The 25,168-nt window shown below is 35.0% G+C and overlaps 1 protein-coding gene across 2 annotated transcripts in view; it reads right to left on the reverse strand.

Annotated features, from left to right (window-relative positions):
* Positions 1 to 25,168, reverse strand: part of MYOF (myoferlin) — a 60,805-nt gene that overhangs the window by 16,229 nt on the left and 19,408 nt on the right. The window contains exons 10-32 of one of the 2 annotated variants that reach the window (XM_033066725.1): positions 24,128 to 24,158; positions 23,562 to 23,677; positions 22,309 to 22,435; positions 21,773 to 21,876; positions 20,778 to 20,846; positions 20,619 to 20,662; positions 20,148 to 20,230; positions 17,958 to 17,996; positions 16,137 to 16,261; positions 15,566 to 15,682; positions 15,046 to 15,223; positions 14,099 to 14,223; positions 13,506 to 13,612; positions 11,016 to 11,208; positions 9,818 to 9,973; positions 8,694 to 8,825; positions 7,216 to 7,379; positions 5,421 to 5,535; positions 5,196 to 5,301; positions 3,520 to 3,662; positions 3,059 to 3,232; positions 1,733 to 1,844; positions 399 to 476 (exon numbers count right to left, since the gene is read on the reverse strand). In XM_033066725.1, the coding sequence (XP_032922616.1) occupies positions 399 to 476; positions 1,733 to 1,844; positions 3,059 to 3,232; positions 3,520 to 3,662; positions 5,196 to 5,301; positions 5,421 to 5,535; positions 7,216 to 7,379; positions 8,694 to 8,825; positions 9,818 to 9,973; positions 11,016 to 11,208; positions 13,506 to 13,612; positions 14,099 to 14,223; positions 15,046 to 15,223; positions 15,566 to 15,682; positions 16,137 to 16,261; positions 17,958 to 17,996; positions 20,148 to 20,230; positions 20,619 to 20,662; positions 20,778 to 20,846; positions 21,773 to 21,876; positions 22,309 to 22,435; positions 23,562 to 23,677; positions 24,128 to 24,158 (2,638 nt within the window). Of the gene's footprint in view, positions 1 to 398; positions 477 to 1,732; positions 1,845 to 3,058; positions 3,233 to 3,494; positions 3,663 to 5,195; positions 5,302 to 5,420; positions 5,536 to 7,215; positions 7,380 to 8,693; positions 8,826 to 9,817; positions 9,974 to 11,015; positions 11,209 to 13,505; positions 13,613 to 14,098; positions 14,224 to 15,045; positions 15,224 to 15,565; positions 15,683 to 16,136; positions 16,262 to 17,957; positions 17,997 to 20,147; positions 20,231 to 20,618; positions 20,663 to 20,777; positions 20,847 to 21,772; positions 21,877 to 22,308; positions 22,436 to 23,561; positions 23,678 to 24,127; positions 24,159 to 25,168 lie in introns of both variants that reach the window. The other variant, XM_033066727.1, reaches the window with a different exon arrangement.

Here is a 25,168-nt window from a genome sequence, read left to right on the forward strand (position 1 = left end):
GGCACACAAGCACATTTTTTATCAAATATAATTAAGTTGTTCTTCTACTTTTGTTACAAGTTCTATAAGCCATTCTGTGTAAAACAAAAATGAACTTGTACACATAATTTACATTTAATAGAGCAACTTCCATTTGATTACTACATCACTTCCTTTATACAAGGCTTGATTAACAGAGTAATAAATGATAAAATATCTTGCAAAGCAGAAAGAGAACCAGAAAGCTAAAATGAAACACTGTTCATTTTGTCTTAAATCTTGTCTGTAGAAACTCTTTATTGTCTCCATTGATACCCAACTGTATAGCCTCATATATAATAGAAAGAATCCAAATAAACTAAGCTACAAGTTCATGGCAAAAGTGGGTTTTCTGTACCTTTAGAAGGATTTTTCCATACCTGAAAAGCTGTCTTTGTCTAAAGCCATGAGGTTTCTTGCCTGGTAGATGTAACAGCGAAGGTGGTAAGTATATACTCCTGTATCAAACAAATAAAAACCAGCTCAATTGCATTATACAGGCTTCTTTTCTGTGATGAAGATATTTTGAGTTTATACAAATGCCTTACACATTTTAACTTAAACAAACACTGTACTAACACCTTTGCTTTTCACATGATGTATTAGCACCAATGAGCTAACATCTGAGAACATTTGTTCCTACACAAAGCAGAAATGAAAAAAAATCACTAAAGTTATTTGGTCTTTTTTCACCATATAATCATCTAAAAATCCTTGTATTCAGAAATTTCTGTTTGAAACAGTGTGATAATCTAGCTCATCCAAACAGAATCAAGAGCTGGGTACTCCTTTCCTTAATTTAAGTATTCATTACAGCATTCCCAAGATCCTGGATGTTTCACATTTTTAGCTTTTAGCCTAGAAAGTTATTCCGATTGTAACTCTGTCTCTTTAGTTAAAAGATTTTAAAAAATAAACCACTACATGTTAGGTGGAATAGCTTAAAGAGAAGATGTGAGTGGCCCAAACCCAAGATCGTGTGGGGTGAACTCACTACGGCTTTTCTTTAAAAGATGTCAGGTGTAACCCTTTCAGCCCTTGAAAAAATAGGAGTCACTATATAGCCTAAATGGGCTGAAACCTCTGACCTCCGGCAAGAAAAAATACCATTTTCCTCCAGCTATGGCCATTATATTCCCCAGGTTCTGAAATATTTAAGATTTAGACATCCATTCTCAGCAGGTTGATCAGATTCTACAGAGTTCAAATAAAGACAAGTGTTCCAGTCAGAGCTCCTCCAAAAGCATGTTAAGTCCCAGGCTTGGCCTCTGTTCCTGTTAACTAGTACTCTCAACATCTCTGCTTTTTTGACTCACATTGCAGTGATTACAAAGAATTTAAAACCCATCCAACTCAGCAAAGTTTTGTTCCCTTTGCCAGCTCAACCACATGGTACTGCTTCCTCTGGGCCAGCATTGTCTGATCCTGCACTGAGCTGGTTAAGTGACCTGAACCAACAAAAAAGTTAAATTTAGCATTAAAATTCCTGTCCCAATCAGGTTTTTAAAATATCTGTGTGACAGTGGACTGAAATACCAAAATGAATAATTGCAATTTTTCTTTAACAACTTAAATAGGGCCCATCCAAGGGTCTGATAGTAATTACTACAGAAGGCATATAAAGGTAGATGTAAACCACAAAGATTTATGATTCTTTTTGAGACCAAAATGAAACAGACAACATTGCTGAGACAGGAATTATTGAAGAACCTACTGTCAAAATAGCAGGAAACCATTGGTGTGTTGGCACCAAATACTGTTGTAGCTGACTCCTTGGTTTTGTCTGAACTCTTCCCTTCTCCATCATCGACACTATTGTCTGCTCCCTGAAATTGCAAATAGAGAGAAGGTATTAAGTATTTACAAACAAAGAAGGAAGTTGATAGAAATGGACTATGTCAAGGAATTTATGGGTTTCCATCTCTCTTCAAGGACAAGGAGAAATTAACTTCATAGTTTACAAGATGTTTACTCATGTCCAGAGGTAATTTCCTGTCGACAACTGAGGCTCTGCAAAAATCATATGTGGTCATTTCATCTTCCAGAATGTCTTATTTCTGGAGATGTACTAGCTACCCGTGAGCTCCTAGTGGAGGAAAGGTCACAGGTCTTCTGCACTGTGCTGTGGCAGAGAACTGCTCTAACGTTTTATCCCAGCACTAGCCCAGGAACTATAGCTGTAAGCAAAACTGAAATAGGAATTATTAAACACGGTGCAACCAAATGAACTGGAGAATGAAAACACTATCAGTGAATCCTGGGTCAACATTTGATGCAAGAAAGAGAAAGAAACTAAGAAAAAGTGTGAATTTTTGTTAATGCTATACACTCAGAACTATTATTTTATAAACTATTATTGTTTATAAAAACAAAGGAGCCTTATCACATTATTTGCTACAGTTTGTAGTTTGGTAAATAGAGATTATTTGTGGCTGTGTTATTCCTCAGAGCATTGAGGAATGAGCATTCTGCTCATCTATCTGTGTTACATGAAATTCTGGCTTCTCCAACACTATTTTCTTTTCTTGTGGTTTTTTTTTTTTTCTATCTTCTCTTGTGTTTTGTTGTTTGTTCAAGCAAATATTCAACAGTGGCAGCTTTTTGCAAGCCTGTTATCTTTTGTGTTGATGTTAAAACATCAAAATTATATGCTTGAAATGCCTGAGCTATCTTTTCACTTACAGGAGGCCCATCTAGTAATTTGTAAATCTAGTAAATCTCACATAATGCAAAAATAAAAGTAATTTGAAAAATAAAGTAAAAAGTAAGATTTTTAAAATATAAAACATTAATTATATATAATGTAATATATAATATTGCATATGTAATAAAAATATTAAAAAATAGTAATAATACAAGAATCTCATCCTCAACTTTAATGGTCCCTTCCTGACTAAATAATTTCAACAATGTACACTGGCTTAAACTAGTGTATAACTGAGAAGTTAACAATTCAGAGGCTAAATGTCTGATACATTTATTTATTCATTGCAAATTAATAGGTTGACCTTTGAAATATGTTTTTGACACTGTCCCTTACCAAAGCACCTTCAAGTTTAAAGATAGCTGCAGCACCATGTGTCTCCGAGGGAGCCATTTTTCGTCTCCATCGTCTTCGACGGAAAGTATCCGAACTGCGTTGTTCCCAGTGGAATTTCCAGCCAATCAAGGAAGCATATTCCCATCCTTCTTGATCTTCATGTGATGACCTTCCCTTGAAGATATAAATTCTTGTTATACACAGTGTTGTGTAACTGTAGTGGAAAAAAAGCAGTGTTTCCTCTGTCAAACCTCAAAACCCCCTCGTAACCAAAGTTAGAAACAACAATGTATGAAAATATAAAGAAAGTGAATATTATGAAAATATAGAAGGTTGTTCTAGATTTTTTTTTCTTCACTCAGGTAATGAGTAATCTCATGCAGATTTAAAAAAACCCAACAAACCAAAAACCTCTGATTGTTACAATGCTCAATGCCCTGACTGGATCTCTCTCTTCTTACCCTTCCTGCTGCCACTCCTTCAGACAGCTCCCTCCTACGTTTCCGCACCAGTCTTCGTCGTCGATGTGTGTGGTACATTTTCTCTGCAGCAACCCACGACTTGGGTTTAGTGTCTGGAGGAATAGTAATTCCATATTCCCACCCTAAAACAGAATTGATGAGTTGGTATTTTTTCAGAAATACAAGCAAGATACAAAGAAGAGAAGCATGGGGAATGGAGTGACTGCATCTACAGAGGATGAAGCTTTATCACACAAGACTATTGAGAATTGCAGATCCTTACAGTCCAACAGCCAGGGGGCAAGCGACATTATATAATCATGCTGTGTTATGATATATGTGACAATAAAAATCGCAACATTAAAACAGATACAATAAATTTCAAGTTATTTTCTTTACATTTTTATTTTCTCCGAAGTTGATATCACATTTTCACACTCCACTGCAGGAAAATCTAACCCTTAATTTGAAATAAGAGTCAAATGTTCTGTGCACTCTTGTGACTCCAGCAGCTTTTCATTTAAACAAACACTAGCCACATTAACTCTGATCATAAAACTGGTAAGTCTGTTACTATGTTTTTGGTCTATGTATAATTCATTTGCCAAGCAACTAAGACTCAGAATTTAATTTAAATTAATCTCATTAAAAACTTACTGCAGACTCCTACCAGAAGTTCCAATTAAGACACTTATCAGTACTTGAGATAAATATAAGATTTTTTTTCTACTTTAATAGCTAGCTATTTTTTTATTTAGAAGCAGTAAGTATTTGAGAGTTTTAATTTGGTTCAGAACAAAACAAAAATTTCTTACAGTTTTGCAGAATTTTAGGTTTTCCATTCACTGCCATGATTTTCTCTTTTTGTAAAAATTATCTGTTTTCTTTTCAAACCATCAAATCAATGTCCTGTAGATACTTTGCTATGACTACTTTTTCCTGTTGTAGTAGAAGCCAAATTATGGTTTTGTGAGCTTGTTTATATCACAGCTTTCTGTGATGACAGCAGTCTTAATTTATTGAGAGTAATAAACATGTTAGGATTTTCTAACCTAATCATGTTAGCAATATAATCTGAAAACCTCTGTCTAGCTGCACCTGACTCTTCATGGAAAGATTTTTAAGTTTTTTAATATAAGAATTGCTTAATAACCAATGTTTCATCCTGATGAATGTTCCATACTGCATGGCTCCCTTCCCACAAATAGTGCTGCTACTGTGCTCTCAGCAATACAGGAATCCTTCCTACACTTGTGTGGTGTGTGACCAACACAAACTGGTTCCCCACTTCCTTTAGTCCCCAGACCTCCTGATTCTCTTTGTAGCATTATTTGGTGACTCATCCCATGGTTAAAGGCTCACAGGAAAATTACCACACAGATCCAAACCTGGCTTTGCCACATATTCTTGGTGCAATTACAGAGCTTTCAGGTCTCAAACTTCTGACTTCTTTAAAAACCCCTCACTAATCCATTAAAATGGAAATAGAAACATCTGTAGATAATGTCATATTATCATAAAGTTCCTTAAGCAACTTTATCCAAATATCTCCTTGGTTTTTTTGCCATAGGGCAACCAATATCACACCCAGAATATTGCTACAGTTTTGACATGTGTCCTCCTTCATTGTGAACTACAGCAGATTGTCCTAATAACAGATAAACATTAAATCTTACCATGTTCATCCACTGCTCGGTTTAAATCGGATTTCCAAGCATCATCTTCCCACACCCATCCAAAAGGACATGTGAATTCACGTGGGGGTGGGGCTTTTTCTCCATTCTTTTATGTAAGGGAAATAAAACAGTTTTCTGCATTAGTAGGGTAAATACACTGTGTAGCAAAACATAGTACTCTTTCTCTTAAACCTTTACTTATCCAGTGAAAAATTTAATTCTCACCACATCTGTGAAACTCTGCTCAGATGCTTTCCATTCCCCTCCAGGATAGCGACTCTCATTTTCATATACTTCATCAGTAAACTCAGTATGACCAGCATCAGCTTCAGTCAACAGACTACATGTCCAAAGAAAATACAGTAATAAATAAAACCCATTTTAGTTCACTACAGAAAACATACAGAAACATAGTACAGAATGTGCACACATGGGGATATTCTGGATTGACCAGCTATACAAAGTAAACTTAGAAAAAAACACTGAAGAAACAACAATAGTAAGCAATAGGAGTAAGCAATAGGAGGAACATTACTCATAAATATGAGTGACGAGCAGGAATTTCTAACTGCTGTTTTATTCAGGATCTGCTTTCAATCCTCTTGGAAAAAGAAAAAAACATAATAAATTTAAGTGTAGGAGAAATGGACTATGTATGAATTATATGCATCTCTAAAGCATGTGCATCTGTGCATACACTAAAATTTGGCAATGTACTTAATTTTGTTTCATTTATGCTGTTGACAAGGCAATAAATGAGTAGGCTAATATTTTTCTAACTTGCAACTAAAAGGAACAGGAGAATATTAAATCAAATAAAAGGCTTTTGCTATCCCTTGGTGGTTCACTGTGGTTCTGAAGGCACCAAAGTGTGTTCCACACTGCCATTTGCTGGCCAAATTGAGCCACAGATCATCTCCCAGTGGAAGCAGCTGCAAAAACATGCATTTCAACAGGATTTGATGCAATTTCTTCATGCCATCTTATTAATAAAAAACGATTGATTTAATAGAAACAATATAAACAAACTCCCATCTATTCATACATATAACTGATAAAATCTTTAAATGGATCAGATAATAGCACATATTTTTCCCACATAGTTTTTCTACAGCAACAGTTCTGTATCTTTTTCACCATCAGAACACAAGAATTTAAAATGGGCCAAATATTTTCTTTTAGACAGAAAGAACACAGTCTCTTTCTCATGCTGGTTTTTGTTTATGAAACAAATAATGTTCCCAGTCTGATTTAAAGTGTGGAAACTCAGTTGGACTGGCACAACTCCAGAGCTGAAAACCTCTGGCAGAGCAAGACTGAACCTGTTAGAGCTGAGGAAGGACTGACACTTCATGGATTTGGTCTGCCAGGGGAGGAGCTGCCACGTGGTACCACAGCCTCCCACTGAAAACAATGCCTGCCTTGAGTCAGTTTGAGAAATAACCTGTGTCAGCTGATTAGTGATGGCAATGGAACTTTTCAAAATTTAATGAAATAAACACAAAAAACCATCCAGGGTTTGTGAATGCCCATGCAAATGCTGTAATGGTGTAGCTACAGTGTGAACTGCAGATATAATACTGGATGCCAGGGTTTTTATCCAGGGAAGATTCACCAAACCAAGGATCTCTGAAACCATCACAGCAGGATCTGTGAATCTCACACAGACATATATAAGCCTTGTAGTAGCTTCCTAGGCATGAAACACTGTTATTATTTATTTAAAAGATGATGCACTGAGACCCAGAGAATATAAGCAATATGGCCATCATAACATGGGGACTGCAAAACCATAAGCTAGTTCTTAGAAATGGATGCTTTCTTTCTGTTGCCTGTTTTACTTTTTAAAAAGGTGATGTTAATTTTAGCACTATTAACTAGCTTTGACTATTGGCTGGTTTTTGCTGTCCTGGAACCTTCAGCTTAAAATCCCTTTCTCAGCCAAGAAAACAGAGAGAAGTTTTTACTGAATGCCACAAATGCCTTTATTCCTACCTGCATAAAATTAAAAAAATCTGACCTTCTTTCAGGATCAACCATCCATTCTCCTTCCCAGTCCCAACCCTTTGGGGGTAGAAAGTATTCTCTTTTCAGTTTGATTTTTCCTGTAACATCGGAAAACTTGTGGCGACCAACAAGTCCTGAGGTACCCCACTTTCCAAAAAGGAGAGCCTGATTTTCGTACTGTGGGGGAAGAAAGCAAAAATCCAATTATTATTTAGGAATTATAAATAGCTTTTAGAATGAAAAAAATACTTATGCAACTGTAATGCATTTATGTAACTGAATATTTATGTATTATAACTGAAACACTTAACTATAAATTTTCTTCCTCTGAACTTAAGTACTCCCTTTCCACATTACTCTGCAATATCATCATCAATTTCTTTCTTTTATTTTCTCCTATGCTGCCTGGTAAACATTCTTCTCAATGTAATACCTCCCTACAATAACAGTAAAATTTTCTCAACATTAAAGCTCTGTTAAATAAAATTCTGTTACATTATTCAAATAAGTTACTTCTGTTCCCTAAATGCAGGATTCTGTCATTTTTTTCCATCTCAAATCTCCTATTTAAAATGTTTTCTTTTGTAACTTGTAGAACTGAATCAAAATCTAATCACAGTAGTTACAAGGGGCATGATTCTGATGTCAGCCAGTCTATTTCTCCTCCTGGGATTATTTGTAGTTTATGATCGTCTTGAGTTTTCTGCCCTTATTCCTGTAAAATTGTTGGAATATTGAAGACCAACAAATGAGACATTCAAGAGCCACTTAAACTGTATGCTTAAATAATTGCTTTGAACACCCATTGTGACTTAGTACAGTACTGCTAAATATTTAAGCATAGGTGCAACAGTGACATCAATGTAAAAATGGTAAAAATGTCTTTTTATTAGTTATTTTACTGATACTGGATTATATGCACCATTAGGTGATGTGGCATATAAAACACACCTGCTACTTACAATTACCATCCAAAACCTCTATTATATGCTGTGGGACTGTTTCAAGTATTTGTATTCTGAATTTGTTAACACTTCTCATTGAAATGTTATCATTTTGTCAGCAACAGTAAATTTTCCACTGCTACAAAAGAACCATCATTAAGCAAAACCACTCATATTCAAGTATAATTTGTAGAAGTAAAGAAGCAATTTGAAAAAAAGGATTATTCACATGCCAACACATAATAGTTTAGATCTCAATCTTAATTACACTGACAAAAATCTAAAATAAACGTATTTGAAACCACTGGAGTTAACCAGATTTGTATTTGACTAACCAGTTCACAATCTGGTCTGCTGAAGTTCTTCTGGTAGGCACAATGGACTTTATCATTAATTGCCTTGAATGGGTTCTACTTTTTTTTTCTTTATAATCAACACTTCTCTCTTTTTCGGTCTGGCACACAAAGAAATTCAAAACAGCTCCAACTTCACCAAAGTCCCAACAGACACATCCAAGTTTAGAGTAAGAAAGCAATGATGGACATACCATTTCTGCAAAAACACTGAATGTGCCCTCTGCAAAGCTATTAAACTTCTTTTCAACTGCACTGAGTCCCAGCCAAATGTTAATTCGCAGCTCTGCAGGCATTTTGACATCTTTCGTCTTGTCCTGTGGGTACTGGCACACAAACAAAAATGTTATTCTTTGTTATGTTGTGCAGGTATCATAGCTTTCAGTAAAATATATATAACAACAAAGAGATATGAGTCACAATAAATATTTATTTATCTCTTCCTGTACTACTTTTTCTCAAAAGCTAATAATAAGCAGGTCAGGAGGAAAACATTCTTTAAATAATACCTGCCTAGGGCATATATAAACCAAACACACTAACAGTAGTATCATCCAGGCTGCTGTATATTCTCTCCCAAGTTTGATTCAGCAATGAGTTTTTAGTTTTGACAATAACTTAAAACTTCAATGTTGATGTTTGAGTTTCTTGTTGGGAGATGCTGGAAATGCAGAGGTTAGCAGGGATGGTTCAGTAGAAGCAGAATCAATGGGGGTTTGAATAAAACCATGAAGACACAGGCTTGTCTGCATTGAGGCATTCATGAATATAACTACTTGTAAAATGACAAACTCTGTAAGTGCTACTGTTTTATTGTCAGATTGCTTTATTTCTGGATAAATTTATTTCAGTCGAATATAATGTCAACTTAGATGGAGAAAGGCCATTATTCCACTCAAGAGTAAGACTCGTTCTGAGAGATAACTTCTGGGTGTAGACAAGCTCTACTGGTTACAGAAAACCATCCAAAACTTTGAATAGGCTTTTGTAACTTCTCTGACATACACTTATTATTCCCTCTCAAGATTTCCAATAATGTCCAATCCACAAATACCAACTTCAGTAAGACTTTAAAAATTCTATCATAACTTTGAGCTCTTTTAGAAAAGTCTCAGAGATAGGTGCCAATACTGGTTCTAACTGGTTTATGATAAACTTTAAAATTCTGTGATATTTTGAAAAAGCTATATGCAGTTGGCTTCTAATCTGTTCTGAGTATGACCTCATTGTTCATAGTTTGTTTGCACGTTTCACACTCATGTCAGATAGTATCACAATTTAGGCAGTTAATTGTTTCTTAAGGAGAAAAAACCAGTACCTTTAAGAAGATGGTTTGGGTCTTTCCACAATATTTCCCAGATGATTCAGGGCTTGTTGTGGAGTACAGCACTTGGTGTGCAGGAACACGAGCATAAGCCAGTCTTTTCTCCCCTCTGATCATCCATATGATTACATCAGGCATACTGTTTTGTGGCTGAGGATTATTTGTGGGAAAAGGAGAGTTAAGGAGACTAATTAATAGAACAATAAACTAATCTAGAAAAGAGAAACCTAAATTAGGGTTTGTGTCAAAGATTCATCATTTAGAATTGTGAACCATGACAAACTTGGGATAAATAGAGGGAATTGTTTTGTTTTGCAAGTAAACTAATATATAGTTCTGAAATAATCATAAAAAATACCATTGAGATTTTCAGAAAGCAAAGTAAGTTTTATTTAAAAACCTATCCTTACATATTTTATAAATTTTTCTAGAGACATTTTGTATGTTGATTCCCTTATGGTGATGATAGTGACTGGATGCCATAGCCTGATGCTTTGGACTGACCTGCTGCATATTAAGTCCTTGTGATGCTTCCACATTGAAGGTATGTCATTGTATGGCTTTTAGCAAAAGAGAGAAACTACCTTTTTGAAAGAGTTCTGTGCCCACCTTTGTGAGCTAGCTGCAAGTCTGGCCAATTAATTGCTCTTTTTTTTTTTAAATCCGTAGCCCTACAGAGCTGAAGCAACAAATTAAAAATAAAACCATTTCTAAAGTGTTGTGAAAACCAGTAATGAGATAGCCAAGATGAAAACAGAAAACATTGCTGAAAATTAAAAAAAAAATCCACAGAAACAGATTTAACTCTTTTAGAAGCTGATTAATATGACTAACAATCTGTGGAAATCCAGCATATACTCTGCAGTCCCTGAACCAGAAAAGTGGCTTGCAACTCTGGAAGAAAGGAGAGGACAGAATAGTCACTTAAACAGAACAGGGTCTATTCTACCAATCACTGGGTGATCATTACTCAACACATTCTTAGGGAGAACAGCTAACACATTAGTTTTGTTTAAGTAAATTGCAATTACAGCAGGGAACACATTTACTTTCACAGCATCTAAAATTACTACTCTATGGAGAGTGGATATTGCTTGATCAGCAGTGAACTTTGCACTCAATTGTGTTAAGACAGGCATTGCTAAACTAAGCAGTACTGCTAAACCAATCTCCAGTACTGTGAAGCACTAACCTCTTCACTCAGTTGCAGTAATCTCTCCAACCAATCCTCAATTTCTGTCAGAGTGGCTTTCACATCAGTAGCTTCACTTCTCATCCTTGCTGCTGCTTCTCCAATCTGTTTGAGAGACTTGAGGCGCAGTTTTTCTATCTGAGTGTCAAGGACTGTTATATTGCATTTGCCTTCTATGAGGGGAAATGGTTTACTGAAAAGAGAATATTTGTTATGGTTAATAATCTAAGTGGATTTTATTCAGCTACACTCTAAATGCAGAGACACAAACAAGTGGCAACGGATCGAGTGCCATCATTTCCTGTGATTGAAAAACATTGAACAGTGCTGTTGCATCTATTTCTGCAGAGATTTTCACCTCACAAGGCATTTATAGTAAGCAAGGGAAAGTACTTACATAACAAGCACCAAGGTATAACACCTTGAGGTGTTTGCTTTAATGTAATTGTTGCCAATCAAACCAAGGAAAATCCACTTCTTTATATTTTCACAGTAAAAAAATTATTGTCTCAAAATGTACATCTCAAAACTGAAACTAGTCTTGGCCTTCAGACCAAGATTAGGTTCCTTTCCTTCACTGGAAACTGTATATTCTAAGAAACTCAATACACAAATATGGCTTGTGGCTATGACTAGATTTATCTAACCCACTGGCAAGAGAACACCAAAGAAATCTAAAAAAAACCTGTGACACAGAACTTCTGAGTCAGCAGAGGGCAGAGCAGCTATTCAATGGAACCAAGAAATCGTAGAATCCTGACTTAGAAGGGACTCTCAAGGATCACTGAGCCCTGCCTCTGCGCAGAACAACCCAAAAAAATCACACCACGTGTCTTACAATGCTGTCCAATTCTGTCGGAAAAAATGAGTGGAGGTTTGAGGCAAAGGCAGCTTTTCCAAGACCGATGACTATATCCTTTTAGCAGAGTTCATTAAAATGTCTTTAATATGATATTTTACAAAAAGTTTAAAAATTTCCAAAGACACTGCCTAGTTTGAAAAGACTAACTCTTCTCTGACCTACATTTAATGACATGCTATGAACTTTTAAGGGTTTTGATTCTGTAAAACCTTGATACTGACTGTTGTGCCTCCCCACAATTAGTTCTACTAATCTGAATGCAAGGGCTGTCTGCCCTGGGAGCTACGGAGACATGAATCAAATGTACCAGATCAGAACCTTCAGAAAGTCACATCATTTTAGGTTTAAATAGTGCACTGAAAACTCTCTCAAACCCTTAATTCATTTAAACCTTAGCACAGCAAGGAAAAATCTTCTTATCACAGCAAGGAAAAAAAGGGAGATATGTCTTTGGCATATGTTTTTTAGAGTTTGTTGGAAAAAAGCCCAAAAAGAGCATTGTATCCCAGGAGCAACATAAAGGTCATTTGGTGGCTGAGTGCTATTGCTCCATAACTGTTGAGTGACACTTTTTAAAGTAATGGTCTGAATTAATAACAGTGTATATACGTGTCAGGATGAGGAACTGACCTGAAGTTTCCACACTGACTAGTCAGTGCCATGTGACAATAGTATTCCCTTCACGTTTTACTTTCCTAGAGTTTGCCAGTCCTTTCTCTCTGGTTTCTTTCAAATCACAGCATTCTATGAAGTTATTAGTTTATATTTTTGTGTAAGCTGTAAGCTTATGTAATTCTTTGCTAGTATATACTGATCTCCACTGTTTGTTTTTTTTCCTCTGCTTTTATATTGGCTCTACAAGTTGATGAGTTTGTTCTCTCATTTCATGTTCTTTGTTATTTCCTCTTATGGACAATAACTCTTCTGTCATTTTCCCTTTCCTTTTCCTGTGCTGTTTTATCACCCACTTGTTTACACTCCACATCTCAATATCTCCTTTTAAATATCTCTTTCTCATACAATCCTTTGCTCTCTATTTAGAATTTATTATCTTTCAAAACTCTAAATGCTGACTCCTGTTGCCTTCTCTGAACACCCCCACACATACAGACATATTGACTAGAGGCTTATTCAAAAATATGATCTTTATGGCTCATAATTCCTACACACCTTTTAACTTTTCTTTATTTTGTTCGTAACAGTAAAGTACTAGACTTTCTTCCCTCTTCAGTTTCAGAAATAACACAGAAACACAGGTAAACCAAAGGTACACAAGAAATTCTAAGGAAGGGTGAATGGAAGAAAGGCAGCAGAGAGACCTAATATCCATTTTCAGAACAGTCCTCCTTCAGATATTTTTTCAAGTGATACTGTTTGGTCTTATCACTGTCAGTAATAAAACTATCCTGAAATAATGGAGAATTACACAACTAGATGGATTATTTGACTGGCAATATCCATGATGTTTCACCACTTTCAGACACTTTTGGAATTTCAGTTCTTAGGTCAATTCATGAGATTAGCCAGTTTTATAGTCCTCAGAATGTTTTCTGACTTAGCAGAGGCAATAATGAAGATTCTGAGCAGGCCTGGAATGATAACATAAGAGATAAAAAAAATTCTTTTACCTTATATCTTCTGTAAGTTCATCAATCAGCTTCAACCACATCTCAGCTAACTGGTTTTCTGACACTTTAGCCTGCATTCCTGATTTTAAGGTGGCTAAGTTGGATTGCTGAGGAATTTAAAAGAAAAGAATTCGCAGTTATAAACTTCCATTGTGGTTTAAGGTCAGTAGGAGTTTCAAGATTTTGATCTTACTTATTCATCTGTGTAAAGGCCAAACCAAAAAAAGGTTTATGTTTAAACTTAGTTTTTATTTAACAGGACTGTTCTGATGTTGTCCCCCACTATATTTAACAAAACATACAATCAGTCCCAAAGACTCGACATACTCCTAACCAGCACTGAGGATTCTTCTTCCCCATGGGAATTCCCTGTGGATTCAAGAAGGGGTGTATTGAGCCTTGCTAAAATACAGGCCTATGATTAACAGTGCCATTTGTTCCACCAAGCAACTTTTAATTTTGACTAAGAAAAAAAGAAAGTATCACAAAATGTTCATAATTTGCTCAAAATGCCACATTTTGATTACACCTCTAAATGTAAAAGGGTACAAATGAAAAGCCTATCAGAAAAAGAAAGATTTTAAATGTCTTACCAGTCTTTCAGCCATGTTTAGGATTACATTCACAGGGTCTAATCTATGACTTATGTCCTCCCAAAAAGAAGTCAGCGTGACAACAGGCTTTGTGTTTGCCCATGGCAAGTAGTAATAGTAATTACCTGGTGTGAAACATTTGTATGTAAGATTTAGAATTCATGGCAGGAATACATAATGTACACTGCTGCTACATTCACATCATTTATCTACTACAAATCATTAAGAACACACAAGCTACTCCAAATTCACAAAAGGACTTATATTTTCAAGCCACTATAGCTTGAATGGTAAATGTTCATTTCAAATTGTTTCAAATGGTTTCAAAATCCAACAGATTTTTAAAAATAAATTAGTTGTTAACGTATTCTTTCCATAACATGCTGATGAAGATGGCACATTAATATAATTTATCTTCGAAATAAAATATTAAAATAATAATTTTCTAGAGTAAGTCGGAGTATTTCATTTAATATGCAGGGGAAAAAAGTAACTACTCTTTGCAGTTAATAAGAAAAAAATATAGCTAAAGTGTATTTTCCTGTGATCTAGCTAATTTGTTTTTTTTCTTGGCTGAGAGATGTATGGTTTAAAAACAAGTTATTATTTTATTCTAAATCAGAATATTCAAAGCGTGTTTTCCTTACTTAACTCTAAATACCTCTAAAACAACATGATTTCTTTTCCTTGCAAAGTTTGTGCATATCTAGTATGGTCAAAAGCTTTCACTGAATTCTGTCAAAATTTCATTAATAACCTCAGTAGGCCTTGCAGCACATATTCCATAAATGCAACTTCATCTCAAACGTTGTGAAGAGCCACGCGCTCTTTTCTGTCACGTTTTCAGGAAGTGTCCAGTGCAGTTTGGGCTGACATTCCAAAGCTATGAACAGCACTTCCAAAAGACAATTTGAGAGTATTTCATCCCCAGAGCGGAGCATCCTTACCATCAAACACAGCGCGGCTGTACTGGGTGGTTGATGCCAAAGGTTTGCAGGTGGAGTCGAACTTGTTGCCGTAGTTGCCAATGCTCACCTCGAACTGGATGGGCTCCCCCGTGTCTTGCAGCATTGTGGCAGAATGAAACACAGCAGCCAAGCAGAACTTCCGTCTGCGCTGGTATTTCTACCAAAACAACCTTTTCAGTTGTATTTCAAAACAGCATCCACAATTATAGAAAACAATAGCAATATCTACATGGAAATAGTAACTTTAATATTTTTACCATTTTCTGAGAAGAAAACAAAAAATAGAACATGTATAATAAATTACTGTATTTGATATTATTTTTCAGATTAACACTTCCTGCTACAAGGGCACAACATTTTTGTAGCCACTACTCCTCAACCACCTCTCTTAACTTGGAGATTGAACTCTATTGTACTGAGTTTAGTTAGATCACTCTCTAAAAACAATAAACCAAGGCTCATCTCCACTACCAACAGTGACAATCAAACAAGAATTTACCTCAACAACCAGTAAGTCATCACTAGGAATCATTTCTAATTTTTTACTAACAGGCTTGCTTTCGGATAATGTAGACAGTTCAACCAGAATTCTCCCTCTATAAGCAACTCCTTCTCCCTGTAACATAAACACATATCAGATCAAATTTTATGTACGTGTCCTAAAGAAGTATACAGTTTTTTTAGCTGTACATGATTCTGGCTTTACTGAAGTGTTCTCAAAACTCCTGAAGAGGCATGCATGTACATACTGAAACAAGTGAAATAAAGCAGTTGGCTTAAGGCTACAAGTGAAAAACATATTTATGCAAACAAGGAAAGAAGAAATACAAACGCATGCAAAGGTGCAGTTAGTAACAATCATCAAAATCATTGGTGTTCCTTCAAAAATATCTTTTAAAACAAAAACAGATAGGAATGGAAAATACTGTAGTACTTCCTTATTAATCTTAAAAAATATTATTCAAAAATAAAGAGCAAGAGGTGAGTAATGTGAAAAAAATAAAATAATTCATTGATTTAAAAGAATTGGGTTAATTTTAAAATGAAAAACAATTAACAGAGAAACTTACCTTTCCAAAGTTTAACTCATCATATGGGTCTGGGAATCCAGTGTATTCTCTTGGGCTTCCATAAAAGTTCAGGTAACAAGGCCCAAATGTTGGTAAAAAGCCAACTTCAGTTTCTCCAGAGTTAACTAACAGAAGAGATTACCATTATATCTTTGTTAATTACCATATTGAGCCAGAAAGAAACAAATAACATTACTATCAAATCCATTAGAAGAAATGTTAGATATTAGTTAGGTATTAGTAATATAAGAACACTTTATTCTCTGGATATACCACATGAATTTAAAGCAATTATACCACTGACTGTATTTGTACCTAACTTCTTTCTTCACTGTACAACACTTACACTAAATACTACTTCATGCAGCAAAAATCCTACTGAATAAGAAGAATTTATGTCCCACTCTAAATATATGGTTCTAATTTATGTAAGGCTAACAGAAAACATGTTTTCTAGAAAAAAAGGAACTGAGTAAAACAACACTTGCAATCACTTAAACACTCAGGCCAATGATCAAACTAAACAGCCACAGAAAAGATGTGCTTTCTAGCAGAAAAAAAACCCATGAGAAACAGGCCAACTTTGAAACCAAAATTGCCCGGAGTGGTGTGCAGCACAGAGAGGGATACACTTATTTCTCACAGGAAAAGAAGGTTGAGGTAAGACTGTGCCAGCAAAGGGTTATGCCTTGTGTGGCTGTGCCACCACTGAGAGATATAAGTGGATTGTAAAAGAGAATGTGATGTCTTGATGTAATTTCCTGTCAGCATGAAGTCACCTATTACCTGCAAAATATAAAATAAAGATTTGCAGCTCTCTATTTTGCATTTGGCTATTTCACACCCTTACCTCTGAATCAGAAAGAGTCCAAAATTTGAATGAAAAAAAATCACTGCAATAATGTCCAATTTTTTAAAAATTCAAAGACTGAACTGCTCACATCAGACCTCAGTATGACTAGGTTTAAGATCCAGATATTTGTTAAATTAATACATTCAGTATTTACTGATGCTAATAAATTAAACAGGATCTAAATTTAAAAACATATAGACAGGTAACTAAAAACCTCTCCCAAAACTGGAATAAAAATAATTTATTTTCTATTGTTTTAAATTTAAAATAAATTGTTTACTTTTAGAAGGCTAATGATCATGTGTAATAGAAAGTGACTCTGAGAAATTATTTCAGCCTTTAATATTCCTTTATTAAGAAAGGAGGATAGTAAATGAAGTAACCATGTGGATGAATGTTGATTACCTTTCAACTGCACTCCACTTGTATTTATTTCTTGCTATTTAAATATTTAACAGAAAGTCTTTCAAACCTGGATGTTAACCTAGACAGTTATGGAAAAAGTTGCCTCTCAGGTAGTAACAGAATTAGATTTTGCTTTCCAGATTTTGTTTATATAGCTTGCTAAGCATCAGCAAAACAGCCACTAATTATTTTAAGCAGTTATTTACTTCAGCAGGGCTCTGCAGGTGCAAATATACTTGTGATCTCATAGCTAAGTTAAAAATGTCAAGCCATTGTTAGACTGTTAGTCTAAGCAATTGAACTGAGTTGCTTCTGTAATTGAAGCAACTACACGCTCATCTCTAACACACAGCTTGAAGCACCAGCCAAACAGAAATATATTCAAACCAATTCCAGTGCCAAAACTGGTTTATAGAGTTAGTTATGTTTGATACTCTTTAATCACAATGGTGAAATTTTTCAGACAATTATTTAAAATATTTTTAAGTCGACGGAGTATCTTAGGCAATTCTCTTCAGTTTGGGCAATGGAACACAAAATCAGTAACAGGTGAAGATATAAACCTTCATATGATGAAGCCCCTGTTCCCGAAGATGAAAAATCTATATTATGAAAAGAGAAGTAGTTATATGATGAGTGACAACAGCATTTTTAAAAAATACACATCACAAAGCAATCTCCTTTTAAAATAAAGCTGAAAGCCTGAGAAAAAATAAAGTTGTTATGGGTTAGAATTTTGCTTCTGATTAATGTAAGAAGGCATTACTCTTCCTGTACAAATTTCAAAGGGAAAAAAACCAGCATATATCTGACAAAACATCTTGCTTTGGTGCTTATTGTTCAGCTTTGTACAATTGTCTTCCACACAAAATACAGATTTCTTTTTTAAAACTACTTCTAAAAGTAAATTTAAAACAAAAAAGTTTTACTTTTTTTACCCACTACATTTCAGGGCCCCTTAGGGTATCTACATTTACATTTACTGAGGACTATAGATTAGTTCAGTTTCACAATCCTTTAGAAGCCAGCACTAGAGATAATAGAAATGGCTATTCCAATGTCATTACCTTAGCAGAGAGAGAAACTAAAGGAATCTCCCCAGTTCCTAAGTGCCTGGGTTTGAAGTGTAAATGTGCTGTGACTCAGCTGCAGTTCAAGATACAGACTCATCTGGGGAGTACAAGCTTCAGAGCTCAACTTTCCCCAACAACCCAACCCTTCTGTCTTGGCTTTCCCATTGCCTTTTTCTTTTGCTTCTGGTTGCACATGGGATATATAAAAAGAACGTTTGCATGAAGTTTGACTTCAACAGCAATCCTTCTAAGAGGACTGCTTATAAAGTAGTGAAAGAAGTAGTTTCATGTGACTGAAAATACAATTCCATCAATTCTTCCCTCAAGTCAGTACAGGACTGGAGCCACTAACTTTCTTTTTAAACACCTGATACAGCCATCAACTTTAGGATAAATTGGTCTGTCTAAGACAAGTACATATCATATAGATTTTGTAAATACAACAGAAAAAATTAGTAATTTAGATTCTTATTACGACAATGGTGAAAATGGTTTTGAGAGTTTCCTTCAAACTAGCATACACAGTCAGATAAATATATGCTAAGGTTGTTTAACCCAGAGCTTTATAATTCTATATGGATAACTAATTTGCCAAGCTATGTTCTTAAAAAAGATAAAACAATTTTTCTGGCAAGTTAACACAGAATCCTAGTCTGGGAGCCGGTCCAATTGTATGAAAGATCTTGCTCTAAAAAGAGGTGATTATAGATACAGATCACAAAGAAATTATCAATAATCACAAGATTAAATTAGAATATGAACGTAACTGGATTTTTTCTAATATTTTCCAAAATATTGGCACAAATAGTATTTCTTATAATATTTTAAAGAAAAGTTTTATTACAAAGCTAGTTTCCAACCACGTTAGGCACCTCATATCTTGCCTAACTTGTTTTCTTGTAGTTAATCAGTTTTGGATTTTAACTGTATGAAATTACATATCCAGCCATCTCTACTGATTGAAGCACATAAATCAATTGTCTGCAAACATAGCAGTGCAATCAAAATAGGAATACTGAGCACTCAGGCAATGAGATGCTTCTAGTCAGCTACAGATCAGAGCAGAGACTGACCCAAGCTCTCTGAGCATATGAAAGCAGCCTAGTGGTGTCCAGGAAATGAGTAAGTGGTTCTAGATTGCTCCTTTAGGCTTAACTACTCAGGAACATTCCACAGCTTTTAGGTTCTCTCCTCAGAGATACAACAGATACTCTTATAAGGTAGCAAAAGGAGTCTTGTTTACCAGGATCCAAAAAAGAAGTGGTTCTGAAACAGTGACTCTAAATTGTCTTGAAATTAAATATCTTATTAAGCATCTAAGTAAATTTGCATATCTTACACGTGGTAGATTGTGATATCACATTGTTTTCTGAATTTGAGAAAGTACCCACAAATTTACTTAGTTCATTAACTTACATATATATATAAAACCAAATCTTGAATTATTGCTATTTCCATGATGATGTGGTTTTGTCATTAAAATTTTAATACTTTACTTTTAAAAGTCCATAGAATATTTTCTAGGAGCACTCTTTTGAAAATTTCAGGAACAGATAATCTTGTTGCAAGGGAATTGAGAAACTATAGACGAATATATACTTTCTTTGAACACTGATCTTTGCCACTGTGTGTAACACAGGAAAAGACAGTGTGTTACACATTGCTCAAGGAATTACGTACCTTCAATCTCTCCTCCAGAAGAAGCAATTTTTGAGAGACTTAAATATGTTGTTCCAACTACATCATTTTTTGTAAGTCGATCCCTACAAAAAAGAAACAAAAAAGAAAGATTTTATTTAAATATAATGCTGGTCATCACACATAGTGGTCATAGTTCTATGACCTGAAATGCTTCAATATTACTAACAAAACCAGTAATGACAAGTTACAAAAGTGGGCTGCAGACCATGAATATGTCACCTTTTATACTACCATTAAACAGTGACAGTGCTCAGTTCTCACTACACACAATTAAAAAATAATCTCAGGTTACACTAATCAGATCTCTTGTAAAGAAACCCTAAAGGTACTTAAACACTTGCTTAAATACTCTCATGCACTGTAAAAATACCTGACATCTATAGAACCAAACTTTACTCTGCTTATTATAATTTAGCTTCTTAAGTAATTTTATTAAAAGTCAAAACTCACCAGTCAACAATTGAAAGTTTTATTTTCTCACACATGGAGGGAAACTGAAAAAAACCACCAATGAAAGTAAAATAAGTCATTTTTTCACCCCTGTAATGTTAATGCCCCAAGTTCCAAAAAAATGGCTGTTTACTACAGAAACAAGGGTAAAAAACTGACCTTGATTTGAAGATAAATAATTTGATTCCATTCTGGATTAGCATTTTTCTCAATTATATTTGTGCAAACCTGCCAAAAATTAAATCCAATATACAACACATCAAAAATAAAATAGGAAAAAAAAGTATTTACTAGCTATGATTTAGGACACACCATCATCTGACTGGAAAAATTTAATATAGTAGCCAATGAATCCTGGATTAATGCTGCAATGAGTCATTGATGCTCAATGAGTTTTCCACCGATAATTACTGTTAGAGTAATTCATATAAGCAGCATTAATGACTTGGAGGAAAAGAAAACATTGAAGCAGTGTTTAAGCATAAGATTTGGGTTACCCTACTTTTTATTTTCACTAGCTATGATTAAATGAAATTATTATGGCTTCTTATTTCCACAAGCCACATTAATGTGCTTTTATCACAGCAGAGAAATGAGATGAAGGAATTACTTGATTTCAGCTTTCTTTATGCAAATTTTAGGGTAGATGAAGAACATATGTAGGGGAGAGGCTGCATTATTTGTTAGTGATGTCTTCTAAAGATTTTCTACACTACTGGGTGGGGCAATCTGACTGTATAGCGTTTTAAATGACTGACAAAAAACTGACTAGTAATGAATGTAAGTTGTGCAATTGTGCTCCAGATGAAATTGGAAATTCTAAGGAATGCATTATCATTTAAATGTACAAATGTGGTTTATCTGTCCAGAAAGATCTGCATCACCAATTACTAAAAGCAATCAGGAACATAAGGTAGGCAAGCAAACTGGCATATGTATGTTCTAGCCTTTAGTCATACATTCCTTTCATTAGTCATCAGTTTAACACCCTTCCTATTGTACCTTGAAGTTTGCCATTTTACAAAGTTAACTAAATTTTTTCTCTTTTTTTAGATTTCTATAATTTCAGTACACTTAAAAACTCATGTTAGCATAGGAAATCTGTTCTCAGGACTACAGTTAGAATAAAAAGGTTCAGATATTTACTAAATTACCTTTTTCCCAGCAAAAGAAACTTCTACAAATGGATCTACCAGGTTTTTCTTGTCTGCTTCTCCTCCAAATATTTCCTTGACAGTTTGTGCAAAAGCATCATCCACTGGAGAGGTGTCAAAGAATAAATTAAGGTATTACTATTATTATTATTATTATTACTATTATTGCTATTATTATTATTCCTAAATAATAAACTGCCCGTGCAATCTTACCAAAATCAACCAGTTCACAGATCTAGGAAGGCTAAAGTCTAACCTGATAAACAAAATTTTCAATTGTTGCAGGTAAAAATTGAGAATTTTGGCAATTTAGAATACAGAATTTTCAAATATCATAAGAAGTGCTGAATTTAATGGCATCACTGTATTTGGAAAGCATTATACATGTATGTGAAGACTGCTCTTTGGCAAAGATATAGGTGAAAAAATATGCTATAAAAGGATAAAAAGTCACCTATATTCTATTTTGAACAGCTAACACAACTATTTCTAGTGGTATTCAAACACTAAGAGACAAGTAGGGAGCAGCTACATACTTTGTGGAATGTCCTCAGCTCTGTAGATTTTGAGAAGGAAAGTGACCCATCGAAGTGCAATCCCAGCAGGTAATAAAAGATTGCTCTCCACATCATCACTTTCATTATCTCTCTCCCTTTTTTCAACCTGTCAGGGAATACAGTTGTAGACAAAAAAGACAAGGCAACGTACAGAATTAGAATTAAGATGATTAGGTAAACTTCTGTTATCAGCTAAAGACTTGTCAGTTTAATGATGAATGAGACTGTATCAAATTATCAAGCCACAAAACTTTGATTCTAGTTAAACTATTTTGCTTTCAGTACTCAGTTGCAGGAGCCCATTATAATCACACTTTCAAAATCATCATCATCAGACAATGACTTTGGCACATGTATAATGTGCCATGCAAATTTCATACTCACGTCAAGAGAAGGCACTTACAACATCTATAAAAGGCTTACAAGTCTGATACAACTTACCAGAACTTATTGATTCCTCATTTAAAAATAAACCCACCACAAATAACTATGCATATCCTTGTGATTTCAAGAATCATGAGGATAGCAGAGAGGAATAGTTAATACGAAACTAAAAGGCAATCTACCATGGTTTTGGGGACCACATTATACTTACCTAAGGAGTAATGGTATGCAAAAAATATCAGACACGAAGAAAAGCAGAACTTAAACTACAGGAAATGGTCAGGTAATAAAAGCCTTACAAGAAAAAATCACCTGTTTTCACCTTTACAGAACAGCAAACTGTGAAGGATTGGATTGTTAAAACTACTTACTGCTTTTATCTGCATCAAATTACTTCTGCCTGACTCGTAATTATTGAGGGGTCTGATCTTCAACAGGAAAAATTTGGAGCTTTCTGGTACTCTGGGTTCTCTATGGGCTTGTCTATGTTTTGTAGCAGTGGAGACATTCCTAAATCAGTCCTGGAACTGGTATTGGTGTTACTCTGCCTGCTTTGCTATGCTAAGGAGAGTTACATATCAGCTTGCATGCAAAACCAGGCTAATACATCTCTATTTCCAGTACATGAAGGAGCATCCACAAATGGTAGAGGTTGCGTAACTGAGCAGAATAACAAAACAAGCTTTGAGTTAGCCACTTAGTACAGGATGCTCTTGAAACCACTAGTAAATTCTGTCTTATAAATACTGCTCACAGAGCAAAGATACAGTATTAAAACAATGTTGGGGGGACATAAATAAATATCCATGGGATGTAGAGGGGAAGAAAAATATTTAAATTAAACTTACTGGTGGCTCATCTCCAGTTCCCAGAACAAACATGCTGACTTTCATATAGCCTTTGGCTCCTGAATTTGTATCTTCAGGATCACTCAGCAAAAGCCATTTTCTCATGACTGCATGGCCTGAAATAAAACAAACATCACCTCTGGCCCCATTAACAGCCATTACAAAATGGCAGACATCATATAAGCAGTGAGCTATTTCAAAAGTATGCTATATCCTAAATTACCCTAATCATTTAACAAAATAATCCTGTCCTAGACAGGTCTCAATAGTGCCATCCAAACCAAGAAATCTGGAGTAAAACTACTCCAGCATACTAATTTAGGGACATAGTCATCAAATATTTTTGCATTATTTTTCAAAGTTTAGGTATCTGATAAAAAAGGGGCTTGTACTTCATTGTGAATTCACTGAAAAGAGTTATATATTATTGGATATTTTGAAGTTAATATTTAAAGCAGTAAACTTACATAACTTTACACTAAGTTTCTTCTTTTATTTTAGAAATTCAATGAAATTTTTCAACTTGTAGTTTCAGGGAAGGAAGTTCTGAAGTAACCATTACTTACCAGGCTCATCATAAACATAGCCAATGTCAATCTGAAATAAAGATCAAAGACATTACCTCTGAAGAAATACCAAAACTGAAGAATGGTTGGGCAATTCCCCCATGGTTTTAATGGGCAGTACTACATTGTTCTCTTGTCACAAACAGAAAGTAGTTTACATAGAGTATTACTAGGAGGAGAAAGAGAAAATGCCTCACATTGAAAAATGGGAGATTTCAAATGGATAGAGCAGCCAAGAAGAAAATGCAAGAAAAGATGTATTAGAACTAACACATTCAGATACTTTCTTATTTTCTTGGATCCCTAGCTTTTTCATTTACCAGAGACACAAGATGGGGCTGGCTTACTGTTTCTTGCATTCCCTATGCTCACTTGTTATCTTATGTTCAGAAAGGCTTTTCAGAACACTTCTTTTGTTCCTGCTCAACATGTCATCCTTCAGTTCCAGAAGTGAAAATTTTAAAATGAATAATATATTTTCTTTATTAAGAATATGACTGCTTCTTTCCCCAGTGTGTCAAACCTGGACAAGATTGCCTCATTCATTGTATCAGATGTTAAACATGTTCAGGAATGTAAGTATGTTTGCTCATGGCAGTTGGGGCTAGTATTCCTTGCAGGTAAAGTCTGAAGGGATGATTTTCTAGCCAGAATTACCCTTGCGGTTTCCTGTTGGAATGTGTGCCTGCAGGAACAAAAAGTAGCTGAGTGACATGCTGTCACCTGCTTAGTGACTAACCTTCCACAGAGCAATATACCACTGTCTGAATCACTAGAAATCACAAAGAAAATAAGCAGCGAGAAGCAAAAAGCAACCAGCTTTGTTGCAGAAAGTGTTTCATTTAGAAAAGAGCAGTCTTCCCTGTTTGCATATTTTCCTAAAAAGCTGGTCCAGAGAACCACTGAATTTATGCAGTACCAAATAAACAAGCAGAAAAGACAGTCAGCACTGATAATGGAAATGTTGGAACAGTGGATCCCAGTAGCCATTACAATTGCCATGCGAATTCCTGGCAGACAGATGTCTCCTTCCCAGAGCTG

This window comes from Catharus ustulatus, chromosome 8 (assembly GCF_009819885.2).
Source record: "Catharus ustulatus isolate bCatUst1 chromosome 8, bCatUst1.pri.v2, whole genome shotgun sequence".
Taxonomy (NCBI): domain Eukaryota; kingdom Metazoa; phylum Chordata; class Aves; order Passeriformes; family Turdidae; genus Catharus; species Catharus ustulatus.